The 27,710-nt window shown below is 42.0% G+C and overlaps 1 protein-coding gene across 1 annotated transcript in view; it reads left to right on the top strand.

The window, feature by feature from the left end:
- The window catches only part of LOC128704496 (venom carboxylesterase-6-like), an 81,812-nt gene extending 78,946 nt beyond the window's left edge, over positions 1–2,866 (top strand). Inside the window, exon 13 of the mRNA XM_070079794.1 lies at positions 2,712–2,866. Within this exon, the coding sequence (XP_069935895.1) occupies positions 2,712–2,866 (155 nt within the window). The remainder of the gene's footprint in view (positions 1–2,711) is intronic.
- The last annotated feature ends 24,844 nt before the right edge of the window (positions 2,867–27,710 follow it).

Here is a 27,710-nt window from a genome sequence, read left to right as displayed (position 1 = left end):
AGCACCTCCAACTTCACCATTACTGTCTCCCGGGACAGCACTATCGGCACCACATTTACTGACTACCAGGACATCACCTCCAGCCTTACAGCCCAGACTTTTTATGTTCCCATCTGTTGTAGAAAGCTTCCAGGTTTTCTATGAAAGCAGCTTTGATGTTATCCTCTTTTAATACCCTTGTGATTTTAGTCCACAGATTTATCTCATTTGGGCATACCCAAAAACACTTCCTTGTTTTAATACTGCTTGTAGCTAGTTCTTGGATATCTGCACAAGGGGCGTGACACCAATTTCCACAAAAATGACAATTTATCCATGTGGAAGCCCGTTTGTTTGATTGACCACAGACTACACAGGGCTTCATAATGATTTGAATGGTTTATTTACTGTAATTCTACTAGCAACCTCTTGAATATTCTATTAATAACCTCCTTAAATGAAGCTCTAGCTATTTGTATTTCTATTTCTAACTGTACTTGTATATTGGACAGCTTACCGTGTATGTTCCTGATTTATATTTATTGTTTGTGTTTGATAAGGGCGCCTACAACCCCATCCGTTTACAGTCTGCTTTATTGTCCAACGAATCCGTTTGAAACCAGTCAAGGGTTCGGACCAGTCAAGGGTTCGGACCAGTCGAGGGTTTGGACCAGTCGATCTGATCTGATCAGTGGGTCACTTATTTAAAACATACTGGTCGGTGATTTGGGCTAACACATGAAGGATCTACCTGAAATTATCTACCCGAGTAATATGTGATTTGATTGATACAAAAGTATAACTTACGTGTTGAAGAACCGGTGATTTCTGGCAGCTCCTACAATGACGAACGATCGAGCCTCAACCCTTGTTTATCAATCACTGTATCTAGCGATTTTTTTTTTTTTTTTTTTATTCGCCGGTACTCTCCCAGCCCAGGTCTTTTCCAATAGTGGTGACCCGGCCTTGGCTCCCTGTCTGGGGAGTATCTCGAGACCTGTCTCTCTCATGGGTGGAGGTATCCCCTCATCATTGGGACCAACTGTCCCCAGGCCTAGCCACAGTCCCCACCCTCATGGGGCTGGCAGGGAGAAGCTAGGCCACTGGTCTGCCATCTGCCCCGCCCCAAAGGGGCTCGTGGGGATGACCGTCTTGTGAGCTGCAAGTGGTGGCAAGTTCAGACTTTTCCTAGCGTATTGGGTTATCCCAGGTTCTCTACACATATGCTGCTATGTATGACAATCTATGTAATTGTATTTGTGTATACCTGAATAAACTTACTTAATTTGTGTACTGTTCCAGTCACGGTATTGTGCCTTTTTTTGTTATAAACTTTAAACAGTAACTACTACTAAGGCACAGAAACTCCTCTGTGGTGCATGAATTACGAAGTAATTCGAAAAATTTGGAAAATGACTTTTGCTTACAGAAAAAAATAGTTTAAGAATCAATCAATCAATCAAGTTTATTCTCTTTAAGGATTACAATGCGGGGTTTACAGATTATGGTTATTGTGTGGTTTACATGTAATAAAATATTAACTACAGAGGGGGCCACTAGGACACCTAGCATGGCTAGGCATTTCAGGCAAACTTAGATTAATTCTTAACCCTAAATTATTACAAATTATTGAGTAAGATGACTAAATACTAAGTGACTAAATACTAGTTTGTGAGTTTAGCAATGTGAATGCTTTTGTTTGGGCACAATACATAGTTTCTATATTGGAGTATCACAGGCAAATTTATGTCTAGTTACGAATCATTATTTTAAGATTAAGATTCGTATTTCTGTGTTTATAGTCAAATGAGTGAGTGAGTGTAAGTGTGAACCACCAGGTGGTTTTTATGTAGTTAGTTGACGGGATATATCAGGAAGATAAGATGTTTTCTAACTGTAGTTTTGAAAGTGATGAATGTGTCTGTAATTCTAGAGTATTCAGGTAGGGTGTTCCAGATTTTAGGGCCATTGACACACATTGAATTTTTGTAAAGGTTTAGTCGGACACGGGGAATGTCACAGAGATGTTTGTGTCTGGTGTTATGCCTGTGGGTCCTGTCACAACCATCAAGAAAGCGTTTTAGGTCAATATTAATATTGGAATTTAAGGTCCTGTATATGTAGATTGTACAGAAGTAAGTGTGGATGTTCTGAACAGGGCAACATTTTGGTGGAAATCCCACTGTGATACGGTATTTCTGCAGTCAAAATAATAATATTTGGCATCAAATACAAAGCTGTCGTTGTGGTCGCGGCTAATGTTTTTAGTATAGTCTACTATAAAATGGTTTTCTATTTCTACTGCTCATCTCTTACTAGAGAAAACGGACCACAATGGAAATAAGTTAGACAGTCCTCGATGACGCACTGACTTTCTTGGGTTATCCTGGGTAGATAACCCTCCGGCGTTAAAAATCCCAACGAAATCTTGTCTTATCTTAATGATTTTCACAGGACACACAAAACAAAGTGTGTTTGAATTAATGATGGATCGATTTTTGGAATATCTCAAATATTTTTTATTCTGAGGAGAGGGGGAGGGTAAAAGGCAGATATTTCGGCGAATATCAAAAGTAAGTAAGTAAGTAAGTAAATTTATTCAGGTATACACAATACAGTTACATAGAATTATCATACATAGCAGCATATGTGTAGAGAACCTAGGATAACCCAAAAAAGTCAGAGTTACTGTATTTTTTCGGTATTAAGATAAGGTGTATTACATTATTCAGAATTACCAGAAATTCAGGTTAGGCTTGTTTTATCAGTTGGGAGTGTCTGCAGTGCCACTCGCAGTGCCACTCGCAGTGCCACTCGCAGTGCCACTCGCAGTGCCACTCGCAGTGCCAGTCCGGTCATTCATACTGCCAAGTGTCATATTCAGTAAATATTTTTGTTCTCATTTGTTTGTTGGCCGATCTTATTGAAACTTTATCACAGTTCATTTCATATATACTTCTCAAAGTACACCAAAAAAAAAAAGAAAAAAATCGGACGAATTTTTTTTTTCGATGAACCTGGGTCAGCATGAACAGTAAACCAAAGTTTACTTGTCGTGCCTGCCCAGGGTAAATACCTCTAATGTACAGTGTAATGGGTAACCCATGACTTAAGTACCTTCACCCTAACTCCATACTGGTATTAGTTTCTAACCAAAAAAACCTTGCAAGATATTCTAGACTGTTATTATTTAATATACTGTTGAGTTTCAGTTGTTTTACTCTCTTAACTGTTCTCTTGACCCGGGTCCTAAATGAATCTCTTTTATTTAGGGTGATTTATAGTTTTCCATTCTTTTTTTGTTAGACGAGAATTCCAGGAAGAGCAAAAATAATCTACATCATTTTCAGCAATAGTCAGTCAGTGTCTTGAATACTTGGACAGGTATGCATCACTTTTGTCTAGATTTAGATTTTGCTACCGAAGTGGCTAGTTTATTGTGCACCCCATATCCATCCTGTGGACGGTAGCGCTAGAGCATATGGATACACAAAAGGCCTAGGAACTAGGCCCCAAAGGGTTGACAGGAATACATATGGATTTATATCTACATATCTATAGTTCACTTATCTGTTACAAGCAAATTTAGGAAATTTGCTTAATATATCTGGTATCTTATTTTCATTAATAAGATATCTTGACATGTCACATAGGTTATTATACTGTCTGTCTCTGTATTCCTCAATAAGTGGACAATTAAGCACATAGTGTTCAAGAGAGTGACCATATGCCTGATCACATAATTTACATTTAGTTTGATCATCATCTGTGTGTCTCCCAAACTGCCATAAGTACTTGTAACCAAGCCTAAGCCTGGCCACTACAACATCAGTCAGTCTGTTCACATTGCAAGTTGCTCCATAAACATACTTATCTACGTTCATGTTATCATAGTGGGTTATAGATCTACTCAGGCTTCTAACTGCATTCCTATAATAATCATTTTCATTATTTACTTCTCTCCTAATATTATTCCTAATGCTAGACACAGTTATACCAAAGTTATATTCTACATTCTCCTTCTGGGTACTCTTCTTGGCTAACATATCAACTTTATCATGAAGGAGTAATCCAATGTGTGATGGGATTAGATTTAGATTAGATTTTGCCACCGAAGTGGCTAGTTTATTGTGCACCCCATATCCATCCTGTGGACGGTAGCGCGAGAGCATGTGGATACACAAAAGGCCTAGGAACTAGGCCCCAAAGGGTTAACAGGAATACATATGGATTTATATCTACATATCTATAGTTCACTTATCTGTTACAAGCAAATTTAGGAAATTTGCTTAGTATATCTGGTATCTTATTTTCATTAATAAGATATCTTGACATGTCACATAGGTTATTATACTGTCTGTCTCTGTATTCCTCAATAAGTGGACAATTAAGCACATAGTGTTCAAGAGAGTGACCATATGCCTGATCACATAATTTACATTTAGTTTGATCATCATCTGTGTGTCTCCCAAACTGCCAGAAGTACTTGTAACCAAGCCTAAGCCTGGCCACTACAACATCAGTCAGTCTGTTCACATTGCAAGTTGCTCCATAAACATACTTATCTACGTTCATGTTATCATAGTGGGTTATAGATCTACTCAGGCTTCTAACTGCATTCCTATAACAATCATCTTCCTTATTTACTTCTCTCCTAATATTATTCCTAATGCTAGACACAGTTATACCAAAGTTATATTCTACGTTCTCCTTCTGGATACTCTTCTTGGCTAACTTATCAACTTTATCATGAAGGAGTAATCCAATGTGTTATGGGATCCATAGCAATTGTACATTAATTCCTTTGTCCCTAATTTTTGAGTATCTATACCTGGCTTCCCCAATGAGCATGTTGTTGGAGTCATTATATGAGCCAAGAGCCTTCAATGATGACATAGAATCAGTAATGATGCTAGAGTCAAGCTCAGTGTCATAGGTTAGCTTTAGCGCCATTAGGATTGCAAACAATTCAGTTTGCAGTGTAGACGCCCAGTTGTTAATTCTTATGCCTAACTCAACAAATTTATTATCGTTCTTAACTAGGGAGGTGGCAACAAGAGCAGATGCAGCCCTGCCAGAAGACTCCTGTTTAGATCCATCAGTGTATATAACTTGTGATAACTTGTTACTACCAGCTAGGAGAAAAATTTCTTCTTGAGCAGTTGCTCTAACAAGAGATTTAAGGAAGGGATTACTAGCAATGAGCTTCTTGGGAGGGACTTGTAGGTATGTGATATTAAATGACCACATCTTCCATGGAGGGGTGAAATGCTCTTGTTGCCTACAGTGATACAGTTCATGCAGGTTATAAAACTTAATGCAATTGCACGTTTTCACAATCCATTTAGATCTGTGTGTATTTACCTCTAGACACTTGGTAAGATTCACTGTGACAGTGTCTGGTTCGTTTCTCAACATTCTAATACCGAGTACAGTGTTAATTTCAACAATCCTATCACTGATACTAGAAATACCAAGCTCCTTCCTCATGTTAAGAACTTTTGTAGATCTGGGACAGCCAAGAATAGTCCTGAGAGCTTCATTTTGCATTAACTCCAAGGGTCGGAGGGAACTTTCTCTAGCTAATATCAACATGGGAGCAGCATAATCAATTAAGGACCTAACATAGGCTATGTACATCATTCTCACGATTCTCACATAAGCACCATAGTTGGGATTGTAGCCAGCAACAGCTTTGAGAGCATTTAGCCTATCTTTACATTTCTTGTTCACCCTGCATTAATTCCTTTGTCCCTAATTTTGAGTATCTATACCTGGCTTCTCCAATGAGCATGTTGTTGGAGTCATTATATGAGTCAAGAGCCTTCAATGATGACATAGAATCAGTAATGATGATAGAGTCAAGCTCAGTGTCATAGGTTAGCTTTAGCGCCATTAGGATTGCAAACAATTCAGTTTGCAGTGTAGACGCCCAGTTGTTAATTCTTATGCCTAACTCAACAAATTTATTATCGTTCTTAACAAGGGAAGTGGCAACAAGAGCAGATGCAGCCCTGCCAGAAGACTCCTGTTTAGATCCATCAGTGTATATAACTTGTGATAACTTATTACTACCAGCTAGGTGAGAAATTTCTTCTTGAGCAGTTGCTCTAACAAGAGATTTAAGGAAGGGATTACTAGCAATGAGCTTCTTGGGAGGGACTTGTAGGTATGTGATATTAAATGAACACATCTTCCACGGAGGGGTGAAATGCTCTTGTTGCCTACAGTGATACAGTTCATGCAGGTTATAAAACTTGATGTAATTGCACATTTTCACAATCCATTTAGATCTGTGTGTATTTACCTCTAGACACTTGGTAAGATTCATTGTGACAGTGTCTGGTTCGTTTCTCAACATTCTAATACCGAGTACAGTGTTAATCTCAATAATCCTATCACTGATACTAGAAATACCAAGCTCCTTCCTCATGTTAAGAACTTTTGTAGATCTCGGACAGCCAAGAATAATCCTGAGAGCTTCATTTTGCATTAACTCCAAGGGTCGGAGAGAACTTTCTCTAGCTAATATCAACACGGGAGCAGCATAATCAATTAAGGACCTAACATAGGCTATGTACATCATTCTTACGATTCTCACATTAGCACCATAGTTAGGGTTGTAGCCAGCAACAGCTTTGAGAGCATTTAGCCTAGCTTTGCATTTCTTGTTTAGTTGTGGTATAGTGGATGTAGAGGACTTCAACTTAATTATTTTCTTAGCTATATGGCTCGCCATCAATTCACCTGAAATGCAGGGGATCAACGGTGTTCTTAGATATATCAGTGACGTCACTTTTAAGGTGGGTCCCTCATTACACATCACATTTTTTTGTTTTTTTTCTCAGTCTTCCTTCCAGACTAACTAATATAGTTATGCCCTACATAGCTTTAGGCTTTCTGTATGTACAACTAAAATGTCACCAAACTGTACAAATATTGTATCATTCTGAAGTAATATAAAACGATTATTATTACTTATTAACCTGGTCACAGACGGGGCCGCGGGGGCGTTGACCCCCGGAACTCTCTCCAGGTAAATCTCCAGGTAAACTTCCTTGTACCTCCTAAATTCCGTTTGTATGCAGGCAGATAAGTTGATGTATTTAATACTTGGAATCGTTGAAATCTTGCTGTAACTGGAGAATGGCTCATCTACCTGGAGTCTACCTAGAGGGAGTTCCGGGGTGTCAACGCCCCCTATGCCCAATCCTTGGCCAGGTCTCCAAGTGGATCAGGGCCTGACCAACTAGGCTGTTAATGCTGACCGCACATAATTCAACGTACGAGCCATAGCCCAGGTGATCCGGCACCGACTTTTTGCATCTGTTCAACTCCCTCTTGAAGGTAGCCAGGGAGTGATCCCCCTGTCTCACGCCGGCGCTGCAGTGATCCCCCTGTCTCACGGCGGAGCAACAGTGATCCCCCTGTTTCACGCCTGAGCAGCAGTGATCCCCCTGTCTCACGGCGGAGCAACAGTGATCCCCCTGTTTCACGCCTGAGCAGCAGTGATCCCCCTGTCTCACGCCTGAGCAGCAGTGATCCCCCTGTCTCACGCCGGAGCAAGAGTGATCCCCGTATCTCACGCCGTAGCTGCAGTGATCCCCCTGTCTCACGCCGTAGCTGCAGTGATCCCGCCTCACGCCTGAGCAGCAGTGATCCCCCTGTCTCACGCCGGAGCTGCAGTGATCCCCCTGTCTCACGCCGGAGCAACAGTGATCCCCCTGTCTCACGCCGTAGCTGCAGTGATCCCCCTGTCTCACGCCGTAGCTGCAGTGATCCCGTCTCACGCATGAGCAGCAGTGATCCCCCTGTCTCACGCCGTAGCTGCAGTGATCCCGTCTCACGCCTGAGCAGCAGTGATCCCCCTGTCTCACGCCGGAGCAGCAGTGATCCCACTGTCTCACGCCGTAGCTGCAGTGATCCCCCCGTCTCACGCCGGAGCTGCAGTGATCCCCCTGTCTCACGCCGGAGCAGCAGTGATCCCCCTGTCTCACGCCGTAGCTGCAGTGATCCACCTGTCTCACGCCGGAGCTGCAGTGATCCCCCTGTCTCACGCCCGAGCTGCAGTGATCCCCTGTCTCACGCCTGAGCAGCAGAGGTCCCCCTGTCTCACGCCGTAGCTGCAGTGATCCCTCTGTCTCACGCCGGAACAACAGTGATCCCCCTGTCTCACGCCGTAGCTGCAGTGATCCCCCTGTCTCACGCCGGAGCTGCAGTGATCCCGTCTCACGCCTGAGCAGCAGTGATCTCCCTGTCTCACGCCGGTGCAGCAGTGATCCCCCTGTCTCACGCCGTAGCTGCAGTGATCCCTCTGTCTCACGCCGTAGCTGCAGTGATCCCCCTGTCTCATCTCCGGAGCTGCAGTGATCCCCCTGTCCCACGCCGGAGCTGCAGTGACCCTCCTGTCTCTCGCCGGAGCTGCAGTGGTCCCCCTGTCTCAAGCCGGAGCTGCAGTGATCCTCCTGTCTCACGCCGGAGCTGCAGTGATCCCCCTGTCTCACGCCGTAGCTTCAGTGATCCCCCTGTCTCACGCCGGAGCTGCAGTGATCCCCTTGTCTCAAGCCGGAGGCGCAGTGATCCCCCTGTCTCACGCCGGAGCTGCAGTGATCCCCCTGTCTCACGCCGGAGCAACAGTGATCCCCCTGTCTCACGCCGTAGCTGCAGTGATCCCTCTGTCTCACGCCGTAGCTGCAGTGATCCCGTCTCACGCATGAGCAGCAGTGATCCCCCTGTCTCACGCCGGAGCAGCAGTGATCCCACTGTCTCACGCCGGAGCAGCAGTGATCCCCCTGTCTCACGCCGGAGCAGCAGTGATCCCACTGTCTCACGCCGTAGCTGCAGTGATTCCCCCGTCTCACGCCGGAGCTGCAGTGATCCCCCTGTCTCACGCCGGAGCAGCAGTGATCCCCCTGTCTCACGCCGTAGCTGCAGTGATCCACCTGTCTCACGCCGGAGCTGCAGTGATCCCCCTGTCTCACGCCCGAGCTGCAGTGATCCCCTGTCTCACGCCTGAGAAGCAGTGATCCCCCTGTCTCACGCCTGTGCAGCAGTGATCCTCTTGTCTCACGCCGGAACAACAGTGATCCCCCTGTCTCACGCCGTAGCTGCAGTGATCCCCCTGTCTCACGCCGGAGCTGCAGTGATCCCGTCTCACGTCTGAGCAGCAGTGATCTCCCTGTCTCACGCCGGTGCAGCAGTGATCCCCCTGTCTCACGCCGTAGCTGCAGTGATCCCCCTGTCTCATCTCCGGAGCTGCAGTGATCCCCCTGTCTCACGCCGGAGCTGCAGTGGCCCTCCTGTCTCTCGCCGGAGCTGCAGTGGTCCCCTTGTCTCAAGCCGGAGCTGCAGTGATCCCCCTGTCTCACGCCGTAGTTTCAGTGATCCCCCTGTCTCACGCCGAAGGTGCAGTGATCCCTTTGTCTCAAGCCGGAGGCGCAATGATCCCCCTGTCTCACACCGGAGCAACAGTGATCCCCCTGTCTCACGCCGTAGCTGCAGTGATCCCCCTGTCTCACGCCGTAGCTGCAGTGATCCCGTCTCACGCATGAGCAGCAGTGATCCCCCTGTCTCACGCCGTAGCTGCAGTGATCCCGTCTCACACCTGAGCAGCAGTGATCCCCCTGTCTCACCCCGGAGCAGCAGTGATCCCCCTCTCTCACGCCGTAGCTGCAGTGATCCCCCGTCTCACGCCGGAGCTGCAGTGATCCCCCTGTCTCACGCCGGAGCAGCAGTGATCCCCCTGTCTCACGCCGTAGCTGCAGTGATCCCCCTGTCTCACGCCGGAGCTGCAGTGATCCCCCTGTCTCACGCCGGAGCTGCAGTGATCCCCTGTCTCACGCCTGAGCAGCAGTGATACCCCTGTCTCACGCCTGAGCAGCAGTAATCCCCCTGTCTCACGCCGGAACAACAGTGATCCCCCTGTCTCACGCCGTAGCTGCAGTGATCCCCCTGTCTCACGCAGTAGCTGCAGTGATCCCGTCTCACGCCTGAGCAGCAGTGATCCCCCTGTCTCACGCCGGAGCAGCAGTGATCCCCCTGTCTCACGCCGTAGCTGCAGTGATCCCCCTGTTTTACGCCGTAGCTGCAGTGATCCCTCTGTCTCACGCCGGAGCAGCAGTGATTCCCCTGTCTCACGCAGAAGCTGCAGTGATCCCCCTCTCTCACACCGGAGCTGCAGTGATCCTCTTGTCTCATGCCGGAGCTGCAGTGATCCTCCTGTCTCACGCCGGAGCTGCAGTGATTCCCCTGTCTCACGCCGGAGCTGCAGCGATCCCCTGTCTCACGCCGGAGCTGCAGTGATCCTCCTGTCTCACGCAGGAGCTGCAGCGATCCCCCTGTCTCACGCCGTAGCTGCAGTGATCCCCTGTCTCACGCAGGAGCTGCAGTGATCCCCCTGTCTCACGCCGGAGCAGCAGTGATCCCCCTGTCTCACGCCGGAGCTACAGTGGTCCCCCTGTATCATGCCGGAGCTGCAGTGATCCTCCTGTCTCACGCCGGAGCTTCAGTGATCCCCGTCTCACGCAGAAGCTGCAGTGATCCCCCTGTCTCACACCGGAGCTGCAGTGATCCCCCTGTCTCAAGCCGGAGGTGCAGTGATCCCTCTGTCTCAAGCCGGAGCTGCAGTGATCCTCCTGTCACTCGCCGGAGCTGCAGTGATCCCCCTGTCTCACGCCGGAGCAGCAGTGATCCCCCTGTCTCACGCCGTAGCTGCAGTAATCCCCCTGTCTCACGCCGGAGCTGCAGTGATCCTCCTGTCTCACGCCCGAGCTGCAGTGATCCCCTGTCTCACGCCTGAGCAGCAGTGATACCCCTGTCTCACGCCTGAGCAGCAGTAATCCCCCTGTCTCACGCCGGAACAACAGTGATCCCCCTGTCTCACGCCGTAGCTGCAGTGATCCCCCTGTCTCACGCAGTAGCTGCAGTGATCCCGTCTCACGCCTGAGCAGCAGTGATCCCCCTGTCTCACGCCGGAGCAGCAGTGATCCCCCTGTCTCACGCCGTAGCTGCAGTGATCCCCCTGTCTCACGCCGTAGCTGCAGTGATCCCTCTGTCTCACGCCGGAGCAGCAGTGATCCCCCTGTCTCACGCAGAAGCTGCAGTGATCCCCCTGTCTCACACCGGAGCTGCAGTGATCCTCTTGTCTCATGCCGGAGCTGCAGTGATCCTCCTGTCTCACGCCGGAGCTGCAGTGATCCCCCTGTCTCACGCCGGAGCTGCAGTGATCCCCCTGTCTCAAGCCGGAGCTGCAGTGATCCTCCTGTCTCACGCAGGAGCTGCAGTGATCCCCCTGTCTCACGCCGTAGCTGCAGTGATACCCTGTCTCACGCAGGAGCTGCAGTGATCCCCCTGTCTCACGCCGGAGCAGCAGTGATCCCCCTGTCTCACGCCGGAGCTACAGTGGTCCCCCTGTATCATGCCGGAGCTGCAGTGATCCTCCTGTCTCACGCCGGAGCTTCAGTGATCCCCCTGTCTCACGCAGAAGCTGCAGTGATCCCCCTGTCTCACACCGGAGCTGCAGTGATCCTCTTGTCTCTTGCCGGAGCTGCAGTGATCCTCCTGTCTCACGCCGGAGCTGCAGTGATCCCCCTGTCTCAAGCCGGAGGTGCAGTGATCCCCCTGTCTCAAGCCGGAGCTGCAGTGATCCTCCTGTCTCTCGCCGGAGCTGCAGTGGTCCCCTTGTCTCACGCCGGAGCTTCAGTGATCCTCCTGTCTCACGCCGGAGCTGCAGTGATCCCCCTGTCTCACGCCGTAGCTGCAGTGATCCCCTGTCTCACGCAGGAGCTGCAGTGATCTCCCTGTCTCTCGCCGGAGCTGCAGTGATTCCCCTGTCTCACGTCTGAGCTGCAGTGGTCCTCCTGTCTCACGCCGGAGCTGCAGTGATCCACCTGTCTCACGCAGGAGCGGCAGTGATCCCCCTGTCTCACGCCGGAACTGCAGTGATCCCCCTGTCTCAAGCCGGAGGTGCAGTGATCCCCCTGTCTCTCGCTGGAGCTGCAGTGGTTCCACTGTCTCACGTCGGAGCTGCTGTGATCCTCCTGTCTCACGCCGGAACTGCAGTGATCCCCCTGTCTCACGCCGTAGCTGCAGTGATCCCCTGTCTCACGCCGGAGACATTATGCACCTCTCGGAACACCATCTAACGAGCCATTCAACAAACTTAAGCAATTTGCCAGTATGAATAACACGCTGATTCCGAGACCAAGTCTGTAGTTGTTAAGTCTCTAGCTTCCTTCTCATTTAATCACCAATATCTTTTTTTTATGTTTTATATATATATATATATATATATATATATATATATATATATATATATATATATATATATATATATATATATATATATATATATATATATATATATATATATATATATATTATTTTATTATTATTATCACACTGGCCGATTCCCACCAAGGCAGGGTAACCCGAAAAAGAAAAACTTTCACCATCATTCACTCCATCACTGTCTTGCCAGAAGGGTGCTTTACACTACAGACCATACCCCGGCTGGGATTGAACCCGCGGTCAGAGAGTCTCAAAACTCCAGCCCGTCGCGTTAGCCACTAGACCAGCTAGCCACAATAAGATTCGTCCAACTAGGTATATTTCTACACCATAGGAAGGTTAGCACAGGCACCTCTGTGACCACAAATGCAAGTTTTTACAGACGAATCTCCAGCTAGCGTGGCCGTGACGAACTCTAGCTAACCTTCCTATGGTGTAGAAATATACCTAGTTGAACGAATCTTATTGTGGCTAGCTGGTCTAGTGGCTAACGCGACGGGCTGGAGTTTTGAGACTCTCTGACCGCGGGTTCAATCCCAGCCGGGGTATGGTTTGTTTGCAATCGTGTCATTACGATTTCATGAGTCATGTTTACACTACAGTTTTTAAACTGCAACATTAACTCCCCTCCTTCAGAGTGCAGGCACTGTACTTCCCATCTCCAGGACTCAAGTCCGGCCTGCCGGTTTCCCTGAACCCCTTCATAAATGTTACTTTGCTCACACTCCAACAGCACGTAAAGTATTAAAAACCATTTGTCTCCATTCACTCCTATCAAACACGCTCACGCATGCATGCTGGAAGTCCAAGCCCCTCGCACACAAAACTTCCTTTACCCCCTCCCTCCAACCTTCCCTAGGCCGACCCCTACCCCGCCTTCCTTCCACTACAGACTGATACACTCTCGAAGTCACTCTGTTTCGCTCCATTCTCTCCACATGTCCGAACCACCTCAACAACCCTTCCTCAGCCCTCTGGACAACAGTTTTGGTAATCCCGCACCTCCTCCTAACTTCCAAACTACGAATTCTCTGCATTATATTCACACCACACATTGCCCTCAGACATGACATCTCCACTGCCTCCAGCCTTCTCCTCGCTGCAACATTCATCACCCATGCTTCACACCCATATAAGAGCGTTGGTAAAACTATACTCTCATCCATTCCCCTCTTTGCCTCCAAGGACAAAGTTCTTTGTCTCCACAGACTCCTAAGTGCATCACTCACCCTTTTCCCCTCATCAATTCTATGATTCACCTCATCTTTCATAGACCCATCCGCTGACACGTCCACTCCCAAATATCTGAATACATTCACCTCCTCCATACTCTCTCTATATATGTCTCTCTCTCTCTATATATATATATATGTCAATGTGTCTGTCTACCTGACTCACTCCCTCTGTCTCTGTCTCTCTCTCTCTCTATGTCTCTCGAGGATCAAACTACACTTTGGGAACCGAACCGAGTCATATTTGATCCATGGAAACGGAATGCAGCTCCAGTTTAGCTGAAATATCTCTTCAAAATGAAGGATATTTCATTTTGAATACGTAATGATACGAACTACGTGTTTCGTGATAACGCACAATGACGGCAATATGAATAGATACTCATTATTTAGGAATAACGAGAGAAATAATGATGAGTCTTAGATATGATGGGTGGTGTGTGTTAGTGTGTTTCTCACTTTTTTGTGGTTCCTTGGGTCGTGTTGTAGCTCCTGTCCCTGCCTCTTCGCTGATCGTTACTAGGTCCACTTTTTCCCTGATCCAAGAGCTTTACTGTACCATTTCTTAAAGCTATGTGTGGCTCCTGTCTCCACTACATCACTCTCCAGATTGTTTCACTTCCTGACAACTTTATGGCTGAAGAAGTACATTCTAACATCCCTGTGACTCATCTGAGTTTTCAGCTTCCAGTTGTGACCCTTTGTAAACCATACCCCGGCCGGGATTGAACCCGCGGTCAGAGAGTCTCAAAACTCCAGACAGTCGAGTTAGCCACTAGACCAGCTAGCCACAGATAAGATTTGAGACTCTCTGACCGCGGGTTCAATCCCGGCCGGGGTATGGTTTGTTTGCAATCGTGTCATTACGATTTCGTGAGTCGAGTCGTGACCATTTGTTTCTGTGTCCCATCTCTCAAACATTCTGTCACTATCCACTTTGTCAATTCTTTTCAATATTTTATATGTTATCGTGTCCTTCGTGTCCTCCAGTGACGTCAGGTTGATTTCTCTTATCCTCTCCTTGAAAGACATACTGCGTAGCTCTGGGACTAGTCTTGTTGCCAACCTTTGCACATTTTCGAAATTCTTAACATGCTTGACCATGTGTGGGTTCCATAATGGTACTTCATACTCCATCATGGATCTGACGTAGTGTACAGTGTCTTGAATGACTCCACAATCAGGTGTCGAAATGCTATTCTTAGGTTTTCCAGGCTACCATATTCTGCAGCAGATATTTGGTAAATGTGCGCTTCAGATGTGCTTCGTATGATAATCACCCTGCTATGGAAAACTCGAGGACATAACTGTATCTGAATATAAAACAAATTTCAACAACACAATAGAGCGATAAACTGATGTGAAGGACCTGGGAGTGATAATGTCAGAGGATCTCACTTTTTCAAAGATGACAACAGTGTATCTACCACATTTGCTAGGAAAATGATAGGAGGGATAATGAGAACCTTCAAAACTAGGGGATGTCAAGCCCATAATGTTTCTCTCCGCTTCTCTCTACGTTGGAATATTGCTGTACACTAAAGGCCCCTGTCAAGGTAGGCAAAATTGCAGACTTGGAGAATATACAGAGACGTTTCACGGCACACACAAATACGATAAAGCACCTACATTACTGGGAACGGTTGAAGCCCCTTGATGTGTATATTATCAAGCATCTTTTTCGCAGGCGAGAAAGATGCTTGATAATATACACTTGGAAAATCCTAGAGGGACTAGTCTTAAATTTACCCACTAAAATCACTCCCTACGAAAGCAGAAGACTCGGCAGGAGATGCAACCTCCCCAGATGAAAAGCAAAAGCAGAGGCGCCACTGTTTGTAGTATTATTGTGTACTGTGTAGTATACTTAGATAATCCCAGCTGCTCTATGGCAAGGCTCCCTTCTAGTTGTAACGTCGTGAGACCCATCACATTTGAGTGGTAACTCGGAGATCCAACTTTCAGTTTCTCTCGGTCCACTAAGTAGGCAGACATAACAGGTAGGCTCCTGGGCTTCTCTTCAAGACTTGCAAGAACACAAGAAAGAAGGGACACTGCAACAGGCCTACTGCCTCATGGGAGGCAGGTTTAAGTCTCCTACTGGTTTAAGCAAATGATCCAACCTAGCTGAGATAGGTCACATCCACTTAAGGAAGGTGCAAGTCATCAGACTTACTATCACAAGGTAGCCAAGTCCAACTCACACCCACCCAGACCCACTCATGTATTTATCTAGCCTGTTTTTAAAACTACACAACGTTTTACCTTCTATGAGGGTACTGGGGAGTTTGTTCCACTCATCCACAACTATATTACCAAACCAGTGCTTTCCTATATCCTTCCTCAGTCTGAATTTTTCCAACTTGAAACCATTGCTGCGAGTCCTGTCTTGGCTAGATATTTTTAGCACGCTTTTTATATTCCCTTTATTTACTACTGTTTTCCATTTATACATCTCATTCATATCCCCCCTAATTCTATGCCTTACTAGAGTGCAGATTCAGGGTCCTCAGTCTATCCTCATAGGGAAGATTTCTGATACATGGGATCAACTTTGTCATCCTCCTCTGTACGTTTTCCAGTGCAGTTATATCCAGTCTGTAATACGGTGACCCGGAGTGTTCCAAGAGGAAACTCAACTTGGAACAATCAAAAGTGTTCCAAGAGGAAACTCAACTTGGAACAATCAAAAGTGTTCCAAGAGGAAACTCAACTTGGAACAATCAAAAGTGTTCCAAGAATAAGGGAGCTGTAGTTCATTAATGGAGACCCCTTCGCTGGCATCAAGACCTAGAATAACATTTGTCTTAAATTTCATTTACGGATCCTCTCTTCCCTACCTAATCTTCCAGTCTACTTTTCACATTGACCAACTTACAATTCGTTTTTTTCATTCCCACTTTTATTAAATGGCCAAAGGGTAACGTTTCTCGCTGGTACTAAAGGACGATTCATATTGCATTTATCCGCTACAAAAATCATTCACTTTAAAATTTAGAATTTACATGTACTGCCAAAGCCATAATGGACCGACAACTATCTGAATTTTTTTCTTTGTACACACACACACACACACACACACACACACACACACACACACACACACACACACACACACACACACACACACACATATGAATTCAAATTTAAAATTTACAGAAAACCTACAAATAACTGTTCCTATGTCCACTATTATTCCTCGCATCAAGATAGAGTCAAACTGTCTGTTTTCTCATCAATGTTTTTGAGAGCTTTACGAATTTGTAGTCCTTAGTTCATAGATGAGGAAATATCCAAAATTTATGAAATAGGTAATGATTTAAAATACCCAAGAAATGTAATTGATAAATCTTTTAAAGTTGCTAGAAATACTTTTTACAATCCAAAAAGGGACAACCAGCCTTATTCAACTAAAAATATGCTGGTTCTTTCTTACCATGAAAACTTGGTTGATATGCCTTCTCTTCTTAAGACTTTTAATATTAATGTTGTATTCAAAAATCTTGATACAATAAAAAAACTTTTGATAAAGAATTCCCCCCAAAATGCTGATGGATGTGTCTATAAGATTCCTTGTAAAATTTGCGATAAAGTTTATTACGGTCAAACTGGTAAAAATCTCGAACTAAGATTAAAACAACATAAATATAGCATTAGAACTAGACAAGACTCCAATGCTCTATTTATTCATGTAAGAGATTTTAACCATCCAATTGATTTTCAAAAAGTTGAGAAAGTAGTATCAAGCAAGTCCATGGTCGACAGAAATATAATTGAATCTTGTTTCATAAAAAGCAGTTTTGACAATAATATGAATATTTCCTTTGGTTTATATAAATCAGATCCATTTATAATTAATAGAATTTGGGAAGAATTTAATAATACACTGGACAAATAATAATTTTTAAAATTTTCTTGGGTAGAATAGTTTGTTGGTGGGTTGTGCGAAGGACCTGTCCAGTTGGGCCGGCGCGCGGGATCTGATAGTGAGGTGTTGGCCAGACCCCTTATATACCTCCCTTGGATGCTTTACTTTCATAGTTCCTTGATAATGTGAGTAGTCACGAAAGTGCTTGGAATTTCTCTATTCTTTCACAGTGGTTTTGTATATATATATATATATAAATATATATATATATATATATATATATATATATATATATATATATATATATATATATATATATATATATATATATATTTATATATATATTTTTTATATATATATATATATATATATATATATATATATATATATATATATATATATATATATTTATATATATATATTATTTTTTTTTATTATCACACTGGCCGATTCCCACCAAGGCAGGGTGGCCCGAAAAAGAAAAACTTTCACCATCATTCACTCCATCACTGTCTTGCCAGAAGGGTGCTTTACACTACAATTTTTAAACTGCAACATTAACACCCCTCCTTCAGAGTGCAGGCACTGTACTTCCCATCTCCAGGACTCAAGTCCGGCCTGCCGGTTTCCCTGAACCCCTTCATAAATGTTACTTTGCTCACACTCCAACAGCACGTCAAGTATTAAAAACCATTTGTCTCCATTCGCTCCTATCAAACACGCTCACGCATGCCTGCTGGAAGTCCAAGCCCCTCGCACACAAAACCTCCTTTACCCCCTCCCTCCAACCTTTCCTAGGCCGACCCCTACCCCGCCTTCCTTCCACTACAGACTGATACACTTCTGAAGTTATTCTGTTTCGCTTCATTCTTTCCACATGTCCGAACCACCTCAACAACCCTTCCTCAGCCCTCTGGACAACAGTTTTGGTAATCCCGCACCTCCTCCTAACTTCCAAACTACGAATTCTCTGCATTATATTCACACCACACATTGCTCTCAGACATGACATCTCCACTGCCTCCAGCCTTCTCCTCGCTGCAACATTCATCACCCATGCTTCACACCCATTTAAGAGCGTTGGTAAAACTATACTCTCATACATTCCCCTCTTTGCCTCCAAGGACAAAGTTCTTTGTCTCCACAGACTCCTAAGTGCACCACTCACCCTTTTCCACTCATCAATTCTATGATTCACCTCATCTTTCATAGACCCATCCGCTGACACGTCCACTCCCAAATATCTGAATACATTCACCTCCTCCATACTCTCTCCCTCCAATCTGATATCCAATCTTTCATCACCTAATCGTTTGGTTATCCTCATAACCTTACTCTTTCCTGTATTCACTTTCAATTTTCTTCTTTTGCACACCCTACCAAATTCATCCATCAATCTCTGCAACTTCTCTTCAGAATCTCCCAAGAGCACAGTGTCATCAGCAAAGAGCAACTGTGACAACTCCCACTTTATGTGTGATTCTTTATCTTTTAACTCCACGCCTCTTGCCAAGACCCTCGCATTTACTTCTCTTACAACCCCATCTATAAATATATTAAACAACCACGGTGACATCACACATCCTTGTCTAAGGCCTACTTTTACTGGGAAATAATTTCCCTCTTTCCTACATACTCTAACTTGAGCCTCACTATCCTCGTAAAAACTCTTCACTGCTTTCAGTAACCTACCTCCTACACCATACACCTGCAACATCTGCCACATTGCCCCCCTATCCACCCTGTCATACGCCTTTTCCAAATCCATAAATGCCACAAAGACCTCTTTAGCCTTATCTAAATACTGTTCACTTATATGTTTCACCTGGTCCACACACCCCTACCTTTCCTAAAGCCTCCTTGTTCATCTGCTATCCTATTCTCCGTCTTACTCTTAATTCTTTCAATAATAACTCTACCATACACTTTGCCAGGTATACTCAACAGATTTATCCCCCTATAATTTTTGCACTCTCTTTTATCCCCTTTGCCTTTATACAAAGGAACTATGCATGCTCTCTGCCAATCCCTAGGTACCTTACCCTCTTCCATACATTTATTAAATAATTGCACCAACCACTCCAAAACTATATCCCCACCTGCTTTTAACATTTCTATCTTTATCCCATCAATCCCGGCTGCCTTACCCCCTTTTATTTTACCTACTGCCTCACGAACTTCCCCCACACTCACAACTGGCTCTTCCTCACTCCTTCAAGATGTTGTTCCTCCTTGCCCTATACATGAAATCACAGCTTCCCTATCTTCCTCAACATTTAACAATTCCTCAAAATATTCCCTCCATCTTCCCAATACCTCTAACTCTCCATTTAATAACTCTCCTCTCCTATTTTTAACTGACAAATCCATTTGTTCTCTAGGCTTTCTTAACTTGTTAATCTCACTCCAAAACTTTTTCTTATTTTCAACAAAATTTGTTGATAACATCTCACCCACTCTCTCATTTGCTCTGTTTTTACAATGCTTCACCACTTTCTTAACCTCTCTCTTTTTCACCATATACTCTTCCCTCCTTGCATCACTTCTACTTTGTAAAAACTTCTCATATGCTAACTTTTTCTCCCTTACTACTCTCTTCACATCATCATTCCACCAGTCGCTCCTCTTCCCTCCCGCACCCACTTTCCTGTAACCACAAACTTCTGCTGAACACTCTAACACTACATTTTTAAACCTACCCCATACCTCTTCGACCCCATTGCCTATGCTCTCATTAGCCCATCTATCCTCCAATAGCTGTTTATATCTTGCCCTAACTGCCTCCTCTTTTAGTTTATAAACCTTCACCTCTCTCTTCCCTGATGCTTCTATTCTCCTTGTATCCCATCTACCTTTTACTCTCAGTGTAGCTACAACTAGAAAGTGATCTGATATATCTGTGGCCCCTCTATAAACATGTACATCCTGAAGTCTACTCAACAGTCTTTTATCTACCAATACATAATCCAACAAACTACTGTCATTTCGCCCTACATCATATCTTGTATACTTATTTATCCACTTTTTCTTAAAATATGTATTACCTATAACTAAACCCCTTTCTATACAAAGTTCAATCAAAGGGCTCCCATTATCATTTACACCTGGCACCCCAAACTTACCTACCACACCCTCTCTAAAAGTTTCTCCTTCTTTAGCATTCAGGTCCCCTACCACAATTACTCTCTCACTTGGTTCAAAGGCTCCTATACATTCACTTAACATCTCCCAAAATCTCTCTCTCTCCTCTGCATTCTTCTCTTCTCCAGGTGCATACACGCTTATTATGACCCACTTCTCGCATCCAACCTTTACTTTAATCCACATAATTCTTGAATTTACACATTCATATTCTCTTTTCTCCTTCCATAACTGATCATTCAACATTACTGCTACCCCTTCCTTTGCTCTAACTCTCTCAGATACTCCAGATTTAATCCCATTTATTTTCCCCCACCGAAACTCCCCTACCCCCTTCAGCTTTGTTTTGCTTAGGGCCAGGACATCCAACTTCTTTTCATTCATAACATCAGCAATCATCCGCACTGCATCCATATATATATATATATATATATATATATATATATATATATATATATATATATATATATATATATATATATATATATATATATATATATATATATATATTATACCGAATAGGTAAAATTTGTGAATTAGCAGGAACTCGTTTAAATTAAGTCTTCTCTAAAATTTTCTCTTATACGTTTAAAGATGCATTTTTTCATTTATGTTAATGTTAAATTTAATAATTTTGTACCAAAAGAATCTTAAACTTACCTGACCTATTATGACAACGGCAATTTAATTTAGCCTAATCCAACTAAATATACTTTAGATGAGTTTACAATAATTTATTAATAAACAAAAACTATGAAATACATTTTGTTCGTCAGGTTCAAAATGATTTGTGCGAAATTATGGCATACACAAATCATCGCTTGCCTTATTCGGCAAAAAGAGAGTTACTACTTAAACCAAAATCTCAAATTTTGCCTACTCGACACGACATATATATATATATATATATATATATATATATATATATATATATATATATATATATATATATATATATATATATATATATATATATATCAAAAATTTATTGACCATACGCATCGGGTATTTAGTTCATAAATTCAGAATAAATATTCCTTTGAGTTAAATTAACCGAATATTCTTTCGACAGTATTTGCAAATTATACAAAATATTTTAGATTTCCTCTGCGCCAGTAAAAAAAACTGCAAAATATGTATATTGTAAATAATTGCAGTTACTCGGTGTGTTGGGAAAATTTGATAAATTCGACTGGAAAATCCAGCAACTGATATAAAGAAGAAACAAGAAACACGAACTATGACAAAAATTTCTGTTTTTTTTGTGAACAACTCAATTACTGTAAAGCAATTTTGTCTTTCATTCTTTTATATCATTAAAAACATATTTCAAAATATTTAATTTACTGAATACCTCCTACTAAGAGTAAGGGATTGATAACCTCAAAATTACTTTCGTCTCCGGTTTTATATTCGACTAAAGAAGCCTGCTGGGCAGGAGAAACGTTTAGGCAATAAAGACACCCACGTGTCACATACATCTTATTCATCAGCATCACACATGAAAACAATACTTAAAATTTGGGAGAGAAAATTCATTTGTTAGATTTTCCTGTAAAGAGAATATCAGCCAAGATAAATCAAATTTTATATTTTTTTTATCCAAGGACTCGTCTTGAAGACCTATTACCTACTAATGAAGATTATGGCAAGAAAGGAGGAGAAGACAAAATATTAGAAGACGTAATTACATAGGTAATTAAGGAGGAAGAATGATTAATCATCTTCCTGGCACTCGGCTCATTAGACCCGCTGGGATAATTTATATACAGTGAACCCCCGGTTAACGATATTTTTTCACTCCATAAGTATGTTTAGGTGCCAGTACTGACCGAATTTATTCCCATAAGGAATATTGTGAAGTAGATTATTCCTTTCAGACCCCCAAACATACACGTACAAACGCACTTACATAAATACACTTACATAATTGGTCGCATTTGGAGGTAATCGTTATGCGGGGGTCCACTGTAATGTGTTTTTTTCATGGTATCTTAGAATAACTTGATTTTAGAATTCAGATGTACAATTTTAACATACGAGAGACTGTTATCAATTAACTATGAATGTTTAGCTAATAACGGAGAGAATCATGTAAAGAAATAAATTTACATTTTACAATTTAGCATTAGTCTTGTTAATAATGTAAATAGCATCTGGTACTGGTTCTTAAAGCTAAATAAACAACTATGGTACTTAAGGAACTGCGTTAAACGAACAATAACAGAACCTGGACTATTAGAGTACCTAATTACACTGATAGGACAATAACAGAACCTGTGCAGAGTACCTAGCTACATTAATAAGACAATAACAGAACCTGGGCAGAGTACCTAACTACATTAATAGGACAATAACAGAACCTGGGCAGAGTATCTAACTACATTAATAGGACAATAACAGAACCTGGGCAGAGTACCTAGCTACATTAATAAGACAATAACAGAACCTGGGCAGAGTACCTAACTACATTAATAGGACAATAACAGAAACTGGGCAGAGTACCTAGCTACACTGAGAGGATAATAACCGAACCTGGGCAGAGTGCCTAGCATCACTGGTAGGACAATAACAAAACCTGGGCAGAGTACCTAACTACATTAATAAGACAATAACAGAACCTGGGTAATCAGAGTACCTAACTACATTAATAGGACAGCAACGGAACATGGATTATTAAGGTACCTATACAATTTTATTAACCGGACAATAATAGAACATGGACTATTAGAGCACCTAAATAACTATAGCACTATTGAAAATGTTTTAAAATAGTTTACGCCTACACAGGATTCTTCGGTCAAATACAAGTGGTCAGTCCAGGCTGAGGGACTGACCACCTCAAATACTCTTTCTCCGCAGTTGACTGACTGATTTCATCTATTTCATTACTACCGCTTTCAATATATTTGACTGAAGAAGCCTACTGTGTAGGCGAAACGTTTCATCAATAAAGATGCCCACTTGTTGCACACTCAACTATAGCAATCTTTGCAACTGCTCAACCTGGCTAACAAATGTATCTTGACACTAGAGAAGCAAAATAACTATGAAACCTCGACAACTACAGTACCTGGAAAGTCTACAGTACCTAGACAGTTAGTCGTACCTAAGTATCTATCAACGTTACCTGAACTACAGTACCTCGTCAACTATTATATCTGATAAATTAGTTTCTGAAAAATACTTCAGTATTCAAAAATACAGTACTTTAATACATTAAATGAATATTTGCAGTGCCTGAAAAAATACAAATTATAAATTGTCCATGAATGGTATACAACATCGACAAGATAAAATTAGACAAATATGCAGCATCTGGGTATCTTTACTATAGACGTTTAGCCATCCAGTGGCTTTATCAATACAAGGACATCATTATTTCTAAGTCGTTCAGACAAGGCACATATAATATTCACTGATCACGGTATAGTTAAAATTAAACTGATGGATTATCCCCTACACACTCCTACATGAGTTTAAACTTTCTTCTAAGTATATATTCGAGCGTTGAAAATTTCTAGACAATCAGAAGAGGCTATCTCAGGGTATTGCACGAACCTAAGAATTTTGTTAATATTATTATTTTTTTATATTATAATTATTCATTTAGAAATGTTTAACAAAAAAAGATGTCATACAACTCACTGGTAAAATATGTATATTAAGTGTTAAATCGTTAGGGGTGGGGGGTAGTTTTTTTTTTTTTGGTCCAATTTCAATTAAATTTTTTTACAGTGATTTAAGCAGCATTTGAAGCCTACACAATGTGTAGGGACTTTTTGCCTTAAAAGATAGATAGCAAAAAATAGTGCATAAAACTCTTATCTACAAAATTGGTAAGATGAACAATGCTCTAATTGACATCAGATGAATGATAAGGTCTAAATAATCTTGGTACCAACGTAGTTTGAGCGAAAATGTCAATAGATTTCATAATAAAAAAATTTTAAATAAATTTTTTAGTGAATTTTTTTGAAGAAAAAATCAATGAAAACAAAGTGGTAAAAAATATCGCAAATCCCCTGTGCATGGTAGTAGAACTATCATTACTCAACGTGTGCAAAAATTATGAAACTCCTATAAATAAATATTTTTCGCCAGAAATGGAAAATGATGACAATAACTTATTCCTGAGTTACACATATATTACGTTTTCTGTAAAACTCTACGGTGACGGCTCGCCATATTTCAGTATGTTGCACCACACAACACATGTTGACAACCCACAGGTGACTGAGCTGTTATCACTCCCTGCACTTGAATGGAGTTCTCAGAGAAGTTGTAATGTAGTGTATTTAGAATGAAACTATCATAAAAATTTTAATTTTTGGAGTAAAAAAAAAACACGAATTGCCATCATGTCGGGCTGCGGTTCATATGTCAGTTTGCATGCAGCCAGTAGGAACAACCTGGTTTACCAGACGCTGATCCACCATGAGACCTTCTCTCAGACCGAGCCGCGGGGGCGTTGACCCCCCAAATCCTGTCTTTTTGATGACAGCAACAACAAAAAAATTACATTTTTGGAAAAACATACTTAGAAATATGATAGAAACAAGCTAATTACATCAACATGTTGCCAGAATTATGCACTATTTATTGGTAAAACATTTTTTCCATAATTTTACAATTTTCCTATTTTTTATCACTCAAAAACTACCCCCTACCCTTAATAACGCCAACACTCTTGGCTATTGTCCTGGACATTGCACTCAAGCAGTTAACTCTGGAATATCTCATGCGAAGCCACACTATCAGTACCAATGGCCACCACCATAATATCCCATTCAGGGTGTGACACAACGACCCATTTTCTCAATATCTTGCTTGCGTTGCATAACTAGCTTTAAAGACAACGTTTCGCGCTCTATGCAACTAAATATCATTTATCACTCCATAACTTTACGAAGCTCTACAGAGCGAAACAGCGCTCGTTGTTTAACGAATCTTTTCTTCACTATGTTCATAGTTCGACACTTTCATTCATCTTCTAGGAAAATATTTTGCCCGTTCTGAATTTAGGTTTATATCTAACCACCTGAGCGTCATTACAGCTGTATGTTATCTAAACACCCGTCAAATATACTCCCATTACCATTAAAAGTATTATAACTCTCCTTGTAAACATACTGAGACAAACACCCCTTCATATATATGTACTCAGTTGCAACAGAGATAGTCTAGAGAATACATGCGTATTGAATGTCCCAATGGAAATAAGTCACTGACTTTTTTGGGGTTATCCTAGGTTCTCTACACACATTTTTGCCATGTATGATAATCTGTGTAACTCTACACAAATAACTCGCACATAGAAGAGAGGAGCTTACGACGACGTTTCGGTCCGACTTGGACCATCTACAAAGTCACAGTGTGGCTTTTGTAAAAGGTCAAAGTCGGACAGAAACGTCGTCGTAAGCTCCTCTCTTCTATGTGCGGGTTATTTGTGTTTCGTTCCAGTCACGGTATTGTGCCTTTTTTTGTTATCTATGTAACTGTATTTGTGCATACCTGAATAAACTTACTTAATCTTCCTCTGTACGCTATGCCTGTTGTACGAGGCGACTAAAATGGTAGGAGCAAATGGCCAGTAACCCCCTTCTCCTGTATACATTACATATTCCTTGGGTAGCATTGAAAATGGGTTGGGCAAATATTTTTATTAGTGGGTTTGGGTTTGAGAAGAACCTACCTAGCATGGGCAGTAGGCCTACTGCATTCTTTCTTCTTTTCAGAAATCAATTTCTACTTATTAAATTTAGCTTAGCAGTAATGAAATTAAAATGAAATTATGATATAAAAAATCTTCAGATATATTAAAAATGTTTTGTCACCAAATTATTAAGATTAAAGGAATTAACGAGGTGATGACGAGAGCAGAAATTTAAAATCAAAAGACGACGTAATTACTGGTATTTAAACACTTGTGATTAATCATCTGCTTCTCACACGACTCATTGCACCTGCTGGCATTATTTACGAAATGCGTTTTTTATCCACCGGTTTTAAAATTTCAATTTCTTTTATTTTCATTTTTTATAGGTTTAGAGGCCCATTTCAATTTCGAGACCCTTTCCAACTTCGAGACCCGTTTCAACTTCGAGACCCGTTTCAGCTTCGAGACCCGTTTCAACTTCGAGACCCACTCCAACTTCGAGACCCACCCCAACTTCGAGACCCACTCCAACTTCGAGACCCACACCAACTTCGAGACCCACTCCAACTTCGAGACCCACTCCAACTTCGAGACCCACTCCAACTTCGAGACCCACTCCAACTTCGAGACACAAGTGTGCTCTCTCACCTTATGTATGCACTACTTTCCTGGATGGCCAGCCACCTCTATATATATATATATATATATATATATATATATATATATATATATATATATATATATATATATATATATATATATATATATATATATATATATATATGTCGTGCCGAATAGGCAGAACTTGCGATCTTGGCTTAAATAGCAACGCTCATCTTGCCATATAGGACAAGTGAAAATTTGTGTATGCAATAATTTCGCCAAAATCATTCTGAACCTAACGAAAAAAATATATTTCACTGTGTTTGTTTAGTATTAAATTATTGTAAACAAATCTAAAATATATTTAGTTGGGTTAGGCTAAAATAAATTGCGCTTGTTATAATAAGGTTAGGTAAGTTTTCTAAGTTCCTTTTGGTGCAAAATTATAAATTTTCACATCAACTTTAATGAAAAAAAAATATATCTTAAAACGTATAAGAGAAAATTTTAGAAAGGTCTTAATTTTAAATGATTTCTTGCTAATTGACCAGTTTTACATATTCGGCACGACATATATATATATATATATATATATATATATATATATATATATATATATATATATATATATATATATATATATATATATATATATATATATGGTGTCCACCTCTGGTGTAAATTGTGGGACCCATAGCCTCGGAGAAGTGGATAAAAAGGCTTCAAGGAAGAATATTTGGATTTCTTCCTGAAGCCATTTGAATATTCCACTTCCCCTACCACCCCATCTTTTAAACTATTTTTTTTTTACCAATAGGAATATTTTATTACATAATATGGCACAGAAGATTTAAGAGATACATTGTTGATATAAAGGTGGCATATACGGTACATGTTGTTACGTGTGTATCACCGATTATAAGGCGAAAATCTCATCCAG

This window comes from Cherax quadricarinatus, unplaced genomic scaffold (genome assembly GCF_038502225.1).
Source record: "Cherax quadricarinatus isolate ZL_2023a unplaced genomic scaffold, ASM3850222v1 Contig17, whole genome shotgun sequence".
In the NCBI taxonomy this organism is placed as follows: domain Eukaryota; kingdom Metazoa; phylum Arthropoda; class Malacostraca; order Decapoda; family Parastacidae; genus Cherax; species Cherax quadricarinatus.
The sequence above is the reverse complement of the archived record's forward strand: the minus strand, read 5'-3'. Positions and strand labels throughout refer to the sequence as shown.